Source organism: Martes martes, assembly GCF_963455335.1.
Source record: "Martes martes genome assembly, chromosome: 9".
Taxonomy (NCBI): Eukaryota; Metazoa; Chordata; class Mammalia; order Carnivora; family Mustelidae; genus Martes; species Martes martes.
Window position 1 is genome coordinate 66121788 of NC_137896.1, and position 19869 is coordinate 66141656.

Genomic DNA, 19869 nt, shown 5'->3' on the forward strand with positions numbered 1-19869 from the left:
CAAACTCCTAGACTAATCCCTTATCTTAGAGGAAGAAAACTCAGGTGGCCTTCTAATCACAAGATTCTAATAAGGCATGCTTAAGTTTGCAATATCTCTATCAGGTCAGGGTAATGATAAAAGGACAATTAAGAATCCTATTTCAGAGGGAAAATGCCAGCATGGAAATACCAGCATGGAAAAAAACAAAAATCTAAATCAGCAATAGGAGCTTAAATGGCCTTATTAACCTAACAATTAGGTTTAATTGCAGAAAAGGACCCAACTAGATAATAAAAGATTTAAATCATCTTGGGAAAAGCAACCAGGTCCCCTGCCCCACTCAAGACTCCGTCAATAACCCAGGGCATGTTTAGCATGTGCGGTCTCAGTAGACATTCACTTCTTCTCCCCCCAGGCTAGTGAGATTCCTGAAACCTCAGAAAGGTATAAAAATAAGAATTCCATAACCTTACGAAGGTTCAGAAACAAGGAAATGAATGAAGCCCATGCCATTGATAGTTTAAATATAAATATGGGTGTAAATTCTGCAATATCTGTACTTGTCTGCTGACTGAGGTGTTTGAAATTCAAATGCAACAGCTGTACTGGGACACCTGGGTGGCTCAGACGGTTAAGTGTGTGCCTTGGGCTCAGTTAATGATTCCAGGATCCTGGGATCCAGTCCTGCGCTGGGCTCCCTGCTCAGAGGGGAGTCTGCTTCTCCCTCTGCCTTTCACCTCAGGCAAACATCCCTCTCTCTCTCATTCCCTCACTCTTGTTTTCAAATAAAATCTTTAAAAATAAATACATAATCAGCTGTATTTTAAAACAAAACTATGAGAAAAAAGATGTGTGCACACACATGCTAAGTGCCATGTCGTCACCTACTCAAAAAATGTACCCAAGTCTAAAGAAATAAGGTATCTTATTGGAAGGACAAAGTCACAAGACAATGACCCTCTTCATCATGACCTCTTGCCTTGCTCTTCAGATCTCTCACCTCCTCCCCAGCCATCATATGTGCTTCTGATCTAACAGAAGCTGCCAGTCTTCTGATTCCCCCAGTCTCTTCCCACTTTCCTTCCCCCCTTTATGCATGAGGTCAACACTTCTGGTCACTCAGGTCAAATGCTTCTGCCATTCAAGTCTTCTGCCACTTGTACGCACCGTGGTTCAAGCCAACATCTACCCTCTCCATTATCCCAGGGAGCACCTTTCTCCTATCAAATCCCGCTTTATCCTTCAGACCGGCTCACATGTCCCTCCTTACAAGGAGCTTTCCTAGGACCCCTTATCAGAATGAACTGTTTTTACCTTGATGCTAATCACAGCCCTGTGCCCACAGCTCTGGGAGAGCAGAAAGAACAATGGTTACTTGGAGCGCTGGTAGGGCCACTAAAGTAACTTCCCCCCTACCGCAGGTCTTGCGTCTCAATCACCCTTGCGTTCCCACAGCTTAGTACAAGATGGGCAAACAGAGCATTCGGTAAATCCTGGGCAAGCAGAAAGGCTAAATGCAAACAGCAGCACAGAGATGAAATCCAAGACTTGGTTCCTTCAGAGAAGTACCATGAGAGACACTGCATGGGCAACTTCTAGGGCAAACACCAACAAAATCAGGTGCCAACACACAAAGACACATAGTGCCACAATGTTCTCCTTCCGGGGTTTGTTACACAGATGGTGCCCACTTGGCGACAGCTCACAGAGCTATACTCCTACAATTGTACACTGATTATATGTACGTTAGACTTCAATTAAAACATCTACTTGAAGAAATAAAATTGCTCTGAAGACAGTAAGTATCGAAACCTGTTGAAATGAAGATGCACAGGCCAACTCAGTGTGCCCCTGGCTAGAAAATTCTATCTTATCACCTCAACTGTGAAGAGTAAAAAACCTGGCATGTGAATATTTACTACTTTTTGAATTGGAAAAGTAAGAATACTGACTGTAATCTGCTTTAAGTTACTTTCTAGCTTCCCATCAAAAAGGTATAAACAGGGGCACCTGGGTGGCTCAGTCAGTTAAGCGTCTGAACCTCAACTTGATGTCGCTCATGATGTCAGGGTTGTGAGATCAAGCCCCACGTCGGGCTCTGCACAGAGCATGGAGCCTGCTGAAGATTCTCTCTCTCCCTCTCCCTCTCGCTCTGCCTCTCTCCGTTTTATACACATATATAAATACATGCGTACACACACACATAAATACACATACATATATATAAAAATAAAATAGAAATTAAAGCTTCTTAAAAAATTGGCCTAGCTTTTATCTTCAGGTTTTGAAAATTATTATTTTTTTAAATATATATTTTATTTATGTATTTGACAGAGATCACAAGTATGCAGAGAGGCAGGCAGAGAGAAGCAGGCTCCCCGCTGAGCAGAAAGCCTGATGCGGGGCTCGATCCCAGGACCCTGAGATCATGACCTGAGCTGAAGGCAGAGGCTTAACCCACTGAGCCACCCAGGTGCCCCCAGGTTTTGAAAATTATAAACTAAGTTTAGGATGCAAACAAAAATATACTTCAACAAGAGAGACAAAATCTCCTTTTCCTGAGTAAGTTATTTAAATCTAAATGGTAATCAAATCAACTCTACCTCCAGACTTTCTTATTTACAACATAGGTGGCAACTACAGTTTTCTTCCAAAACATTAAGTCCTTGATTTCCCATGGTATGAAAAAAAAAAATTAAGGCTAAAATTAAACTTAAAAAAAAAACAAAAAACCTATAAACTAGATTTCCATTATTCAAGACCCAGCACAATGCCGGACAGAAAATATGTACTTAACATACTGAATACATGCATTAAAAACCTAAATGCCCCTAAAGGGGAGAGTGGTTGGATGAATTACTGTACATTCAACACAATGGAGTATGAAGTTGTTAAAAAAGAAAAAAAAAATGAGGAAGCCCTCCATGAACTGCTAAGAAGCAATTTCCAGGACACACTGCTAAGTGGGAAGAGCAAAGCACAGAGAAGTATCTATAGTATGCTACCCATCACTTAAGAAATGGAGACAAGGAAATGTTTGTGCCTCTGCTCAATTTGTGCAACAATAAATACAGAAAGAATAGAAGAGGAAACGAGATTGAATACCTACAAGGGAGAAATGGAAACTGGGTAGAAAGAAGGGAGAAATGAAAATGGCATAGAAAGAATGAGGAGGGACATTTCTCTTAGGCTATCTTTTCATACAGTTGAGTCTCAAAACAAGATAATGTTTCATATATCCAAAATGTAAATGAGGGCAGTAAACAGGACATGGAGGGGAGCCCAAAAATAGCGTGCAAGCATTAATAAATGAGCTTATGTATGGGCTTACATGTATTATAACTGAATGGGATAGCCACACTGAAAAGGAAGTGGCTAAGAAATAAGCTAAGTAACTTTGGGAGACAGCATTTCACTACATAATTTTAAGACAAAAAGACTTGTACACAGATATTATACCCTAAGAAATTTATTTTTCACCTGGATACTGGTTAACAATTCTGAAACTATTGTCTGTATATATAGTAAGTGAATAAATATATAACTATATTGGGATACTAACAGCCTTTTTTTTTTTTTTTAACTGTGGGAGACAAGAGGTAAGTTCAAAAAAAAGAAAGGCAGAAACCAGAATGAACCCAGCTGTACTGGATTAAAATGAGAGGGATCAGTATGAACTTCTGTTTTTTGTTTTTTTAATATATGTGTATGCACCCATATACTTTCTTGCACTATCTAGGGGAGAAGCTAAGTGGTGATGCCATGGTAGGAATGAGCACACCAAGACTCCATTCTTTAAAGGAACTGGAGGGTCCCTGAAGAGAGGACTACTTCCAGGGCTGGGGCAGAGAAAATGCAAGATGAACCTGGAGCATGTTACAGCACCAGAAAATCAAAAATGGCTCAAGAAATTAATGATAACGGGGCGCCTGGGTAGCTCAGTGGGTTAAAGCCTCTGCCTTCGGCTTGGGTCATGATCCCAGGGATCATGGGATCAAGCCCCACATCGGGCTCTCTGCTCGGCAGGGAGCCTGCTTCCCTTCCTCTCTCTGCCTGCCTCTCTGCCTACTTGTGATCTCTCTCTGTCAAATAAATAAATAAAATCTTAAAAAAAAAAAAAAAGAAATGAATGATAACTAGATCGAGGCGCTGGTTGTACAACACTGTGAAGGTACTAAATGCCACTGAATTGTTCACTTTAATAGACTTTCTATTTTGTTATGTGAATTTCCACCTCAATAAATTTGAAAAATATGAGAGGGGCATGTGGAAAGCACAGAAGCCAAGGTGAAGAAGCTCCCAATGGCTACCTCTGGCACAATGTAAACACCAAAATCATTAAGGGTAATAGAGGATTATAAACCACAGAACAAAATAAATACCCTTGAGTCCATACTCCTATCAAGACATGAGAAAGACAGGAGGAAGAAGAGACATCTCTTCCTTTCAGCAGAGTTCCAACTACTAAATGTAGAAGAAATGGCAGAAATGGAAAATCACATAGGGCAAACACCACAGTAATAAATTGTTGCAGACAAAAATAATCGATGAATGTTAAAATTTATGGGCAAGAATTTGATGAGAAACAAGATATCCGCTTAATTTTCAAGAAGCCTCCACAAAATGCTTATTACTTACAAAGAAGAACATAGTAGCTTTACAGTGGAGAAGCTAGGCAGATACCGGTTTAAGCAAGTGATCCACGTTCTCATAACCAATGGTAACACACTTCAACATCACGAAGCTGGTGATACGGTGTACTGAGAAGGACACAATGTCATATCCATGGTATTCTTGCCAAAATGCATTACCTCAATCTAATCATAAGTCATCAGACAAATTCAAATTAAGGGACATTCTACAAAATAACTGGCCAAAGGCTTTAAAAGTGCCAAGAACACTTGGGAAAATATTAAGGAAATTTCCCATAATGGAGGAGACTAGAAAACATAACTAAATGCAATGTGGGATCCTGGACTGGATCCTAGAACAGAAGGACATTAGTGGAACAACTGGTGAAATTCAAATAAGGTTTGAAGATGAGTGAATAGTACTGGATCAAAGGCAATGTGAGGGTTTAGAATATTATACTCTGTGGTACTGTAAGTTGTTCATATTAGGGGGCAGAGGGGAACTCTGTGTACTGTGCCTCAAATTTGTTGTAAACCTAAAATTGTTTCAAAATAAAAAGCTTAAAAAACACATTTATTATTCATCAGCTTACTGTTTTTTTATTTTGTTTTTTTGGCTATTTCCTTTCTTCCTCCCTCACATTAAAGCAGGGATTTTTCTGACACATTCAGTAATATAACCCAAACTTAATAGTGCCTGACACACAGAGGGCACTCGACAAACACAATTATACAACTTTGGTTAGCCAGAACTATGACGGTATACCCCAAACTCTAGATTTACTATTAATTTCCCTTACATCCTGTTTGAAAGGAGCATTTTTATTTTATAAAGAAAAACTTTAAAAAATCTAAAAGCTTTTTATTTACTGTTTTTACTTGTAAATAAGAGCCACAGTTTTACATATAATGTTTTATTTGGCTTCCATATTTCTTATATCTAACAGATTATGATATCCAATCTCTCCATGCACCCAAGGCTCCATTTTGGTTGCAGCATACTGAAAAGTCATTCCACTGGCTAGTGAGGCGGTGGTTCCACACCAGGAGAGGCAGAGCCAAGACCTCCTCATGCTACTGGTCCCCTCCATTCACCCAGTGCTCAGCTCCTCAAGTGGGAGTACCACTCAGAGAGAAGCTAGCCACTGTCCTCACTCCCACCTCCAGAGCCCTGGCTCAGAAATTCTGCTTGGTGGAAAAGCAGGCCATAAAACAGACAGCTCCTAATCTCTTCCCAAAGGAACGAGCCTCACTGCAACAGAGAGTTTAACAGCAGAAGTCATGGTGAAGGGAACTGGGAGAATCGTAGATGGACTGAAGATATAATCTAGATTGGAGGAGTTGGTGGCTAGTTTGCAAGAAAAAAACAAGGAAAAGGGACAGCTAGGAGGAGCCTTCCTGTGGTCAGAACAAATAGCAAAAACACCAAACACAGAAACATTTCTTCAAAGGAACCACAATTTGATTAGATTAGTTTGTAGCAGAATTTATGCTCCAGTGCACTGTTGTAAACAATAGAACAATCAGCCAGCAATTAGTGTAGTGGTCACTGAAAGAGTGGAAGAGAGTCCTACCAGTAATAAGAGTCACCCCAGGAAGATTGTGGGCATACCCAAAACTGTCTCCCTGAGGACCAACACTCAACCTTGTGGAGGGGAGAGGGAAGACAGACTAAAATAATCCAGCCAGTCACTAAACAAATAAATAAGCAAATAAACAAGCAAAGATAACAAGCCCTGGGGGTAGCAGTGGGAGAGTATCCAGTTTTGCCAAATTATATTATCTAAGATGTCCAGTTTTCAACCCAAAATTATAGGCATACAAAGAAATAAGTAAATATGACCCATACACCAGGAAAAAAGCAGGCAGCATAAAACACTCCCTGTGAATATGACTAGATGTAGGATTAGCAGGTAAATATTTCAAGGAAGCCACTATAAATACATTCACAAAAGTAAAAGAAAACTTCCCTGTAAAAGTAAAGGAAATCATAACAACAAAAGAGAGTATCAATAAAGAAACAGAAATTTTAAGAAAGAACCAAATGCCAATTCTGGAGTTGAAAAGTACAATAATAGAAATTAAAAATATACTAGAGGACCTCAACAGTAGATATGAACTGGCAAAAGAAAGAATCAGCCAACTTGAAGACAGATAAGTAGAGATTATTTAAACTGAAGAAAGAAAGAAAAAGATGAAGAAAAATGAACAGAATCTCATAGAAATTTGGGATACCGTTAAGAATAACATCATAAATGTACGGGGAATACGAGAAGAAGAGAGAAAGGTAAAAACAACAACGACAAAAGCAATACCAAAAAAAAATTAAAAAAAAAAAAAAAAGACTGAATACTTCCCAAAGTTACTGAAAACCAGTAACCTACACATCTAAGAAGCAAAGCCCATCAACAGACACATCATGATAAAAATGATAAAAGCCAAACACAAAACAATCTTGAAAACCACAAAAGAAAAATGATCCATCACTGACAAGGGAACCCTAACCCAAGGAGAACAGCTAACTTTTCAAAAGAAATACTGGAGGCCAGAGGTGGTAGGATGACACAAAGTCCTTCAAAACAAAACAAAAACCCTGCCAACCGGGAATCCTAAGTCCAGCAGAGCTGTACTTCAAAAATGAAGGTTAAAAAACACATATCGCAAGATAAACAAAAACTGAAAGGATTCATTGCTAGCAGACATTCGTTCCTTACAAGAAATACTTAAGGAAATCATTAAGCTGAAAGCAAGTAATCCTAGACAGCAATTTAAATCCACCAAAGAGTACCAGTGATTATGTAATTATAATAGACACTATTAATGCACACCTTTTCTTTCTCTTCAATTATTTAAAAATAGTATAAAACGATATGCATATAAGTATCACTGAGTCTGTAACACATGGAAATGTAATATATTTGCCAATAACAGAACAAAGGAGGTAGGTGAGAATAAAGCTGCAATGTGCTAAGGAAATAACAGATGGTAAAATAATAACAATGTATTGTTGGGTTTATAATATTGACAGACGTAAAGCATAAAACAATAACAACACAAAAAGAGGGGGCAGCACTAAACAGAGGTAACATTTCTATATATTACTGCAATGAATGTAGCATAAATCTGAAGCTGATTCTGATATGCTGCGATGTAAATGATAAACCCTGGAACAACCACTAAAATATACTCAAAAAATAGTGAAAAAAGTCATTAATGAAATTAAAATGCTACATTAGAAAATATTCAATCAATGCAAAAAAAAGTACAGAAGAGGAAGAAAAAAGATATGAGACACGAAAAACAAAATGATGGCAGATATAAATCAAACTATATCAATAACAGGAAGAATGAATGGGTAACAGTCTGAGCAAAAGGTAGACATCTTCAGACTAGATCCAGAAAACCATGACCAAACTATAGATTGTTGACAGGAGTCAAACTGTAGATTTAAATACAAATAGATTAAAGTCGAAGAACAGAATAAAGCATAAAATACAAGTAGAAGCCACAGAAAAGCTGGAATGGCTATATACTGATATACTGACAACAGACAAAACAGATATTTAAACAAAAATGTTACTAGAGATAAACAGGGAATATTCAATAACAATTAATAGAATAAAAATAAAAATATTTTAAAATAAAAAATACATGTACCCAATAACAGAACACCAAAATACATGAAGCAAAAAAGACAAAAATGAAGAGAGAAATAGATAATTCCATAGCAATAGCTGAAGTCTTCAATTCTCTACTTTCAATAATGGATAGAACAACTAGAGATAAGGTCAACAAGGAAACAGAAGGCTTGGAGAGCACTATTACTCCAGCAGGACCTGACAGACATCTACATGACACTCCACCTTACAACAACAGCATATAGAGTCTCAAGTGCACATGCAACATTCTAGAGGATAGAACATATGCAAGGTTATTTTTAAAAATCTAAATAAATTTAAAAGGATAGAAATAATATAAAGTATGTCTTCTGACCACAATGAAATGGAATTAGGAACCAATAACAGAAAAATTTGGGATACTCACAAATCTGAGAAAATTAACACTCTCCTAACCAACCAACCGGTAAAAGAAAAAAGAAATCAGAATACACTTTGAAATGCTTGAAAATCAAGACAGAACATACCAAAATACGGGATGCAACTAAAGCTGTGCCTAGAGGGAAGTTTACAGCTGTAAATACCCATATTATGAAAGGAAAGAGATCTCGAATCAATGACCTTGCCTTCTAAAGAAACCTTACCTGCACCAAAAAAAGAAGAGCAAACTAAGCCTAAAAGAAACAGAAGGAAGGAAAGGATCAAGATTAGAGTAGAAAGTAATAAAATATATGATCTCTCTGATGTGAGGAATTTGAGAGGCAGGGTGGAGGGTTGTGGGGGGTAGCAAAGGAAAAAATGAAAAAAGATGGCATCAGAGGGAGACAAACCATAAGAGACTCTTAATCTCACCAAACAAACTGATAGTTGCTGGGGGGTGGGGGGTGGAGATAGGGTGGCTGGGTTATGGACATTGGGGAGGGTATGTGCTATGGTGACTGCTGTGAAATGTGTAATCCTGACGACTTACAGACCTGTACCCGGGGGGCAAATAATATAATATATGTCAATAAAAATAATTTTTTTTAAAAAGTAATGAAATAGAGAGTAGACAGAGAAAATCAAGAAAACAAAAGCTGGTTCTTTGAAAGGTCAACAAAATCGACAAACTTTTAGCTAGTCTGACCAAGGGAAAAAAAAAACCCTAAAACTATTAGAATACTAAAAGAGGGGGCATTGCTACTGATCTCACAATAGGAAGGACTATAAAGAAATATGATGAACAACTATACACCAATAAATTACATACCTTAAATGAAATGGACAAATTAGTAGAATACAACCTACAGAAATTCACTGGAGAAGAAATAGAGAATCTGAAAAGAACCATAACAAGTAATAAGATTCTATCAGTCATCAAAAAACTGACAGAATCTTATTACTTGTTATGGGTCTTTTCACAAAGAAAAGCCCAGGCCCAGATGATGTCAGCGCTGATTCCACCAAACATTTAAAGAACACTTATTTTCCACAAATTCTTCCAAATAGACAAGAACACTTCCCAAATCTTTCTATGAAATGAGTATCACCCTAATATCAAAAACTGACAAACACAAAATAAGAAAACTATAGACCAATAACCCTTCTGACTATGGATCCAAAATCCCCAACAAATACTAGCAAACCAAATCCGGCAACATCTAAAAAGAATTATACACCATGCCAAGTGTTACTTATCCTAAGGATGCAAGGTTAGTTGAACACCTACAAATCATTCAATGTAATATAGCTTATCAACAGAATACAGAACAACAACAACAACAACAAAATCACTCAATAGACACAGGAAATTCATTTGACAAAATTCAACATATTTTCATGATAAAAACACTCAGCAAGCCAGGACTAAAAGGCAACTTCCTTCACCTGAAAAAAAGACATCTACTTAAAAACCACAGCTAATATTCCACTTAAATAAATGTAAAGACTGGCTGCTTTCCCCTTAAGATCAAGACAAGGAGGTCAGCTCTCACATTACTTCTATTTAACACTGAAATGAAGGTTCTAGCCAGAAAAATTAAACAACACAAAGAAAAAGCATTCAGACTAGAAAGGAAGAAATAAAATTATTTGTATTCACAGATGGCATGATCTGGTACACAGAAGATCCTAAGGAATCCACTATAAGAATAAATAAGCTCAGGAAGGTTGCAGGATACAAAATCAATATACAGAAATCAATTGTGTTTCTATACACTTGCAATGAAAACTGAGAAAGTTAAGAAAACAACTCCATTCAAAATGCTATCAGAAAGTATAAAATACTTGGGTATAAATTTTTAAAAAGAAGCATAAATCTTAAACTGTGTAAATGTATGCAAAAATTGTTGGAAAAAAGTAAAGACCTAAATAAATGAAATCCTATGTTTTATGGATTGGAAGACCCAACACTATTAAGATGGTAATGGTACTTAATCTGATCTACAGGCTCAAAGCAATCCCTATCATAATCCCAGTTGACTTCTTTATACAGATTGACAAGCAGATGTTAAAATTCACATGGAACTGCAAGGGGCCCAAAAGAACCAAACAATCCTGAAAAAGTATAAACTAACAGAATTTATACTTCCAAATTTCAGAAGTCACTACAATGTAATAATCAAGATGGTGCTGTAATAGAAGGAAGGAATATCAATGGGCTAGAATTGAGAGTCCAGAAATAAATCCATACATTTATGATCAACTGATTTTCAACAACAGTGCCTAGACCATTCAATGGGGGAAAAACAAACGGCTAGGACCACTGAATAGCCAGATGCAAAAGAATCAAGGTGGACCTTTACTTCATACCAAACACAAAAATTGACCTAAAAATGGATTAAAAGCCAAGACTCTTAGAACGAATGACTCTGGTCCCACTCTCACAATGTCTGCATACAACTTTCCCAACCTGTCTATTCCACATAACTGGAATTCTGCCTCATTTAATTCTGCATGCCCTGCTAAAATTGGTATCCCCAACCCCAAACTCCATCTTCCCTGGCTGGGTTCCTAACATGCTCCCAAACTTATGCCAATCCCATGGACCAACTCATGTATTCTTCCAAGTGTTAGATGAAGACTTATGAAAAATAGGTTAAGAACTGCACTGTGATTACCAACTAAACCTTGAGAGTTGAGGAGTCTTACATGCCTATGAAACTGAGTGTCTCCTAATTCCAAGGCACAAATATGCTACACCGTTTCAGGAGCTTTGTGGCTGCACAAGGACCTCTCTACCTGACATGCCCACTATCTACTACTCTGCCTGGCATCACCTCCCTATTTACTCTTCCTCTGTGAAGTGATTCAAGAATTAGTAGCTTCAGTCTCTGCTCTTCTGGGAGGTAGACCAATAGCTAAGAGCATAATATCTGGAACCAGCATGACTGAGCTCAAACTTCACTTTACCACTTAAATGTACCACCTTGTCAAGTTTCTCAACCACTCTGCCTCAGTTTTCTCATCTAGTGAAAGGGGGTAATTCTTCTTCCCAGGGTTGTTATAAGGATTAAATGAAATCATATATAACATGTAATATGCTTCCCCAGCACTGGGTTATTACTTCTATCTCAATCTATTGATGGTATCATATTTGTTTTGTTTACCTGAATCTTCTCCTACCAGTCCCTGAGCCTCTCAAAGGTGTTAAGTTTATTATTTCTTTCATATTCATAGTATTTAATGCAGTGCTAGGCAGTACATTAAGGGGCCAATGAGTGAATGAAAAATAAAAACTACTAGCCCAGCAAAGTCAATGATTATGGAAACCATGCTTTCAATATAAAAATCAGACCACATGGTTGATGAGTGTACTAGACCTGACTATCTAAGAGCAGGCCTGCTCTGGAAAATCCAGACTATCTGACTGGCAGAATGATCTAGAAAGAATCCAAATGCTCAGCAGTTAAATCAGTTACATAAATGATAGCATTAAAACACAGAGGACTAGGGCGCCTGGGTGGCTCAGTCCATCAAGCATACGCCTTTGACTCGGGTCATGATCCCAGGGGTCCTGGGATTGAGCCCCACATCAGGTTTCCTGCTCAGCAGAGAGCCTGCTTCTCCCTCTCCTTCTCTCTCTCCCAAATAAATAAAATCTAAAAAAACAAAAAACAAAAACAAACAAACAAAAACAACCAGGATCTTATATAACCCTAACAGGAGTCATCTGCTGACACCTGAAAAAGTCTGGACTCAACACTAAGCAGAAAAACAGAGCAGAAGAATATGCATGAAAGGATTACAGAGCTGGTCAAAGAATGATAATCAAAGAGAACAGACTTTATGTGTATCTAATATCACAGAATGAAAGAATATTTCTGTTTTAAATTTTGACTCTAAAGACAACTTTTTTAAAGATTTTATTTGTTTATTCGACAGAGAGAAAGCACATGCCCGCATGCAAGTGGAGCAGCAGGCAGAGGGAAAGGGACAGGGAGGAGGAGGCTCCCCACTGAGCAGAGTGACATGGGGCTCAATCCCAGGACACTGGGATCATGACGGGAGCCCAAGACAGGTGATCAGCTGACTGAGCCACCCAGGGGCCCCTAAAGACAACTTAATCCAAAAAGAAAATAATGCTTATAATGCCTTTACACAAGAAACAAGACAAGTGGAATAGAGATTCCAAAAGTTTTAATCCCTTACATAAGACTCAGTGAAAAGGATCACATTTCTCCATTACTGTAACTCTGAATAGATAAGTTTCCCGATAAGAAAAAAATCCAGATATGCCGCTTATGGTCAATTCTCTTATTTCATAAGTAAACTTTTAAGGCCAGGCATCTGTTTTGGTCGTGTCTGGGACAATCAACAGTTTATTAAATTAACCAGTCAAAGTTCTTCCTAAGTATGTCTTCTCCTTTTGGTGCAATTAAAAAACGAAATCCAAATTGTATATATATGTCCACAAAGAATAAAGGTCTTCTGCAAGTTTTTCATTCATTTCTCCCTGAAACAGTTCCTCTCAAAATTACAGCCCAACTCAGGAAAAAAAAAAGATAGTATACTTGCTCAAAGAACAGATCCTATGCTTTTCATTTAATCAGCTTATTTTATACATATGTACTCACACAGATATATACACATCTACATATACATACCTATGTACACGCCAGAGGAAAATTAAGTAATGAATGCATCTTTTCAGTTATCTTCATATAAGTTACTAAAACAGGACCCCAATAATCTGGAGATGATGACTACTCTAACTTGATTCTAAAAAACCAAATATGTACTGCCATCCTTCTATGCCATCAACTTTCCCTAGATTTACATAGGAATGGGGGCACCTGGTTGGCTCAGTACACTGACTGTCCAATTCTTGATTTTGGCTCAGGTCATGATCTCAGGGTTGTGAGATTGAGCTCAACTCGGGCTCTGTGCTGGGCATGGAGATTGCTTAAGATTTTCTCTCTCTAAGGTCTCCCTCTGCCCTTCCCCCATTGTCTCTGAGCTCTCAAATAAATTTAAAAAAAAAAAAAAAAAAAAAAGCAAAGGCATTATCCCTGAATATCACTTAACAAATAACCTTCCTTAAAAACACAGTTTAACAGTCTAAACACAATAAACTTAAAACTGGTTTCCAATTTTCAGTAAGAATTTATCCTCACCCACTTCATAAATACTCTTGCCCAAAGAGCAATCTGTCAACACATGTAGTTTAAATCATTAACTACAACAGCACCAAATCATTACTATAATCAGCATGTAAATTTCATGAAGGCGCTGATTGTGTCCTTTTAAGCACTTTAAACAACATCCAGTACAAGGAAGCTTATTAAACATTTATGATGTTTAATAAAAATAAAATGCCAAAACAAAAGTCTTTGTTAGTCAGCTTGGCTGCCATGTATAATATAACCACTGATCAGTATCTATTTCTCCAAGAGCAATTATAAGAAATCGAAAACAAACCCCATTCAGATTAGAAATTCTGCCTCCTCTGTCCAAGAATACAGTTTCATTTTTGCATCAGAAAGAAACTAGCAGGCCTCCAGCAGAGAGCAGGCAAAATGCAGATTGTTGTGGTGCTTAACCTAAGCATTTATGCATTGTTTACTACTACATTTCATGCACATTTCTGGAGATATTTGCCTTACCTTTCCCATTTTGCCACGTAGTATACCAAGATAAAGTCAGGAACGAAGTGATAAATGCTAAAACAGTAGCTACAGTTCCATTTCGGAGCCTCATCTCATTTCACCATCACACTGGTTCATATGTTTATGATGATAACCAAAACTGTTCTCTTTCTAATCCTGAAGTCAACTGAATCCAGTACTCCTGGCTCGGGGCCAGTAAAAACAATCAATAAGAGAGGTTCATTTCAGATGCTCTGCAGAAGGAGCCCAGCAGCAACACCATTCATAATTGCAATTCTGGATTGTCTTCACAGTCTTCATAGGCTGCTGTCTCAGGCTTCTTTCTTCCTGTTCAGGGGGAAAAGAGAAAGGAAAACTTGTTCAATAATGCAAAATACTACTTTCTTCATTTATCACTCACCATTATGAACAAACTTTTGGCTGGGCTAACCCCCAGCTACCAAGATTATACCCGCATCTAAACAATTCATTTGATATACTAGAATCATACGATGTTTCTCCTCCAGAAAAAGAGCTTCAAACTATATTCCCTCCTCCTTGATTCGGTTTTGTCTGCAAAAAAAGAAAGTTATGGTTAGGGAGAGGTTCTGGGGCTCATTAAACAAATAGGAAGCCACAGATTTGAAGCTGATTAACTCTGAGGATCACGCAACAGTTCCTACCTAACATAATCGTCATACTCCTCCACTTTCCTCTTGCAAAGTAATAGTCAATGTTTTGAAAACTTTAAGAAAAACTGGCAGACTACAACATACAAGCATCAAAAAACCTGGGCTCTAGCTCCAGCAACATCATTATATATAGGACTTCAGGTGTGCCACTGATTTAGGCCTTGCAGTTTCATCCATAAAACAAGCAAACCACCCGGCCTGGCTCCACTTCTAGGACACAAATAATGTTTATAAACAATAGAAAAGTCACAGTGATTATTGCCATTTATCCTTATCATAAAAGAAATGTAGTTTTTCAGGTGAGTAACCTGCTCCCAAGGTGTCAACTGGGAATACAAAAAGGCATTTAGGAAACGCAGCAACCCAACCAGAACACCGCTGGACCTAGGACCTCGCGCTGCTTTCACGCAGAAAAACTGAACATCGAATTCAATCAGGTCCACTTAATAGGTTCTCCATAAATGTTAACTGTGTTAAAAAATAAAAGCAAACCAACCAACCAAACAAACAAAACTGCAGCCAGCCACGGGTTTGGTCTGCACTATGCATAGCCAGTCTCGTTCCCTGGGGGTATGTCAGGCACTCTAAGATGTTCACGGATTCCCAGTGGCCTCAAAGGGACCACAAGATGCACTTGGCAACATACTGAGACACACTCTACTGGGGTAAGTTAATGCACCTCCAAAAATGCCTCACAAGCCCCAGGAACAATTGCCTTGGCTACAAAGTATGGCTGATTAAAGTAGCCATTGGTAGGCAATTCAGAAACCACCATGTCAGCTACAGTTGTAAAACTGAACATAGTGACTAGAAATCCCCCCTAGACTAAGGGATAGTACTGATGGTAACAATGACAGACTCTACAAGACACTGAGTGTTTCTATGCAACCACTATATGCTTTAAATCTTCAACAAAACCCTAAGAGGCAGGCCTTTTCTTTAACTAAGTATAACTGACACACAATGTCACATTAGCTTCAGGTAATGAGACAGGCATTATTAAACCGGAGAGGGAACACTGATCTGTAGGACTTCAAAGTTCAAGCGCTTACCTAGTGCCCTTTGCCTTTCAAACTAGGTCACCTGTACCTTGCAAGTATGAAGAGAAGGGCAAGGGCCACTCCCAGTCTAGAGAACCTTCCTGAGGTATTAACTTCACCCAACAGTGTGTCAATTTCAAAAAAATTTTCTCTCCTATAATGAATATGTATGTATTAGGAAAAAAGCTGCAAAATTCATAGGAAATTTCTGAGTTTAAGCCTAAGACTTTTTTTTATTTTTTAAAGATTTTATTTATTTGACAGAGAGAGATCACAAGTAGGCAGAAAGGCAGGCAGAGAGAGAGGGGAAAGCAGGCTCCCTTCTGAGCAGAGAGCCCAATGCGGGGGCTCGATCCCAGGACCCTGGGATCATGACCTGAGCCGAAGGCAGAGGCTTAACCCACTGAGCCACCCAGGCGCCCCATAAACCTAAGACTTTAAACAAATTTCTCACTTCCTGTAACCTCTGGCTAAGCACCCTTCCCCCACCACACATCCAAGCATGCCTTCTAACCCTCCTTGGCCAACAGCTCTCACTGTGGTATAATATTCTGGAAGCACTGAACCCCTCTACTTCCTTGCTTCCTCTTACTATCTGAAAACAAGGAACTCCAAAGGTATTCTCAAAAGTTATCACTATTTTCTACAACCAAAGTTATTCATCTTCTATAGTTAAGACAAGTTAACATCAAACACGCTCACATTGATGGTTTAAATTTTAAAATCTTTGTGGTGAAATCCTACAATTTATACTAAATTCCTTAAAGTGCCTAATATATAGTCTTATGTTAATAAGCACCCTAATAATGAGTTCTGATTATAAAAAGAGATGTGATAACTCAGTGAATTATATAATACAGAATTACAATCCTGGTGCAACATTATATAAAAATGCATATAACTTTCTGTTGCTACATACTTAGCTGCACCCTACTTCAGGAAGAATTTTGTCCTAGTAAAAGATCTAAAAGTATACAGGTTATTAGAGTAAACATTCAATTAATACTTATGGGGAAGTAAAGAAGAAATCGTAAAGGATATTTTAAAATAGTTTTATTAAATACAAAAAATTCCCATATGATAAAATTCAGTATTAATACACAGAGACAGTAAAAGTGAATGACTTCTAAAATCAAAGTAAGCTATAGATATGCTATTAATAATATGTAAAGAATATACCAAATATGAAAAATTAGATCCAGGAAGCCATTAAGCTCTGGTTTGAAGAAGATACTTATCAATTCTACTAACAAATAAGACCTGAAATTCTGCAGGAGAAATGTAAGAGCATTTTACTCAGCAAGAATGTAGTCGTACATTTTAATTAGGGTTTCCAAACTAATCAAGTTTAACTGCACAGTTAACTGAAGACTCCAGACTAAAGCAAAACTAATGATCTCCATACTCTTCAACCAGGAGAGGCAGTCAGGCTGGACAGCCAAGAGCCCTCTGGACTGACTGACTACCTAAAGCAAGAAACAAATTGTCATTTTTATCGGTATCCACATTTGTAAAAATTTCAACCTAACACCTTAATACTCTCTGAGATTATCACTTAACGTATCTGAATCTTTAACAATAAAAAATGTGACAGCTAAAACTTTCAATCATCTTCTTCACCCTCCCAAAGACATACGGAACATCAACTCAAGACCGCAGACTGAAAAACCTGTTTTATTTGACTGCCCTATTGTTTTATTATTGGATACAAAAACCCTCATTTAAAGTGTTTTCTGAAATATTCAATACATTTTATGGCTGAGAACACTTTGCTGAACACTTGGCATATTCCCTCATTATGCCACTGACAGGACAGAGGTGCCTGAAGACTGAAAGGCAGAAGCATGAAATCCATGACGTAAGCTATATAACTTTATACAAATTATGTAAAAATTCATTTTAGATTTATCAAAGGATTAATACTTTTCATTAACACAGCTTACATAATTTCATCGTCCAGTACGTTTTTGGATTTACAAGTGTGGACTAAAGAAACCCATGCCACGACAAGCTGTTAATAAAACTATTTTTTTTAACATTCAGAAAACGAAAGATAAACCACAAAAGGCATTATCTGATTCTAAATTTAGGTTCTATATTCCACCAAACGACGCTATCATTATCTTTCATGACAATTCGTCCGAGAGCAAAAGCAGAACAGCAAAATACATGGAAAGCATTAAAAACATACATTATGTCTGCTTATATTTCGCAATTCGGACTGTAAGCAAATAAACGGGCTCAGGAGAAACACACGCGGCGAAGAAATAAAAGCGGGCGCGCAAGTGGTATGACTGCCAGCTCATAAAACACGCCTCATGAGGTGTCACCTGGTACACTTTCTGTGCAATCACCCAGACCCAATCTAAGGGTCCCACTTGCAGCTTCCTCCTTCAGGGCAACTGGGGCCTGGGGGGATGGCGGTGCTCTTTCACACCGGACCCGCACACCTTCACTTTGTAGAAATATTCGCTACGACGGCTGCACACCGCCTCCACCACGGCGGGAGCACCCCTGGCTCCATGCCCCGGACCTCCTGGCCCCCGCCCCACCTGCCCCCGGCCCCGTAAAGGCGCCCACCCCCGGGCCGGTGAGGGCCCTGGGGCGGCCCGGTCCCGCGGACAACTCTCCCTTCCTCCCAGTACCCCCTAAGCCCGCACTTTCCTCCACTTTGCCCCGAAGTCGACGAGCCTCGCCGCGCCGGGGAGCGCCGGGAAACGCACCAGGCGCCCTGCCGGCCACCGCCAGAGCGCGCGGCACCGAGGGGCTGTAGCGGCGGTGGCGCGGGGCTGACCCCACGACCAGGGCGCCCCGGCCCGCGCCCCGCCCCGAGGCCCAGCCAGCGCCCCGAGCCGGCCCCGCAGCAGCCGGAGGCACGAGCTCCCGGTCGGGCCGCGGCGCGGGCGGCTCCGTTACCAGCAGGTGGATCTCCCGCGACCCCGGCGCCTCGGAGCCCAGCAGCCGGCACCGCCCCTCCATCCCGCGCCCCTCCGCGCAGCCGCCCTGCGCCACAACCTCGAGGCCGCCCGCGCGCCGCCGCCAGCCGCGAGCCGCGAGCCCCTCACCCGCCGCTGGCGCTGCCAGTTCTGCCGCGGCCGCCGCCGAGGCTGCTGTGGCCGCCGCTGCAGCCGCTGCCGCTGCCGGGTGCCCCGCCTCCCCAGCGCGACTCCGCCCCCGCCGCTGGAGCGCCGCGGCCGCCCCGCCCTGCGGCCCCGCCCGCGACCCCGCCAGCCATTGGCCGCCGGTGCTGCGCGCCCTCCACTGGGCGCCCCCGCGCGGCAGAGCTGCTCGCGTCAGTGGCCTGCCCGGCTGTCATTTAGGGGCGCCGACTCGCAGCCTACATAACTCTCCTGAGATCCCTTTCCTCCCCCCTCCATTTAATGTCACGGCGAGGTCTCGCTCTGCGTCTTGGTCTCCGGTCCCAGGCTCCGAGAGCTTGGCTTCTCCGCGCAGCCGCCCCTCTACCCCCTGCGCCCCGCCAAGCCACATCTGGCTTTAATCCTCGCCGGCGTGTGCAGAGGCAGCTCAGACTGCCAACGGAAGGCCCCAGGGAACCCTCGGCCTCAGCCTGGGCGCGCGACCCGACCACCCTGGGCTTCCTCAATCGGAGCCCCTGGCCCCAGCTGCAAGTCCCATTCCTCGGTCATGCGGCCTGGGCAGCATTCCTGGCGAAAGGTCCCGCTCTAAACCAACAATAGCTTCCGAGGCCCAGCAGTTCCAGGACCTCAGCGACTGTCTCTGACCTTCACAGCATCCCTAGCGATAGGCATCCTTATCCCCAATTTACGGGGACCCAGAAGGAAGGACTAGCATAAACATAGGAAGAAAAAATACAAGGTTTA

General features: G+C 40.3%; 1 protein-coding gene across 2 annotated transcripts in view; it reads right to left on the reverse strand.

Moving 5' to 3' along the window:
* MGAT4A (alpha-1,3-mannosyl-glycoprotein 4-beta-N-acetylglucosaminyltransferase A) overlaps positions 1 to 19178 on the reverse strand; it is a 122171-nt gene extending 102993 nt beyond the window's left edge. The window contains exons 1-2 of one of the 2 annotated variants that reach the window (XM_080814884.1): positions 19093 to 19178; positions 14314 to 14643 (exon numbers count right to left, since the gene is read on the reverse strand). In XM_080814884.1, the coding sequence (XP_080671010.1) occupies positions 14314 to 14407 (94 nt within the window). In that variant the 5' untranslated portion in view covers positions 14408 to 14643; positions 19093 to 19178. Of the gene's footprint in view, positions 1 to 14313; positions 14843 to 19092 lie in introns of those variants that run through there. The other variant, XM_080814885.1, reaches the window with a different exon arrangement.
* Positions 19179 to 19869: the final 691 nt, after the last annotated feature.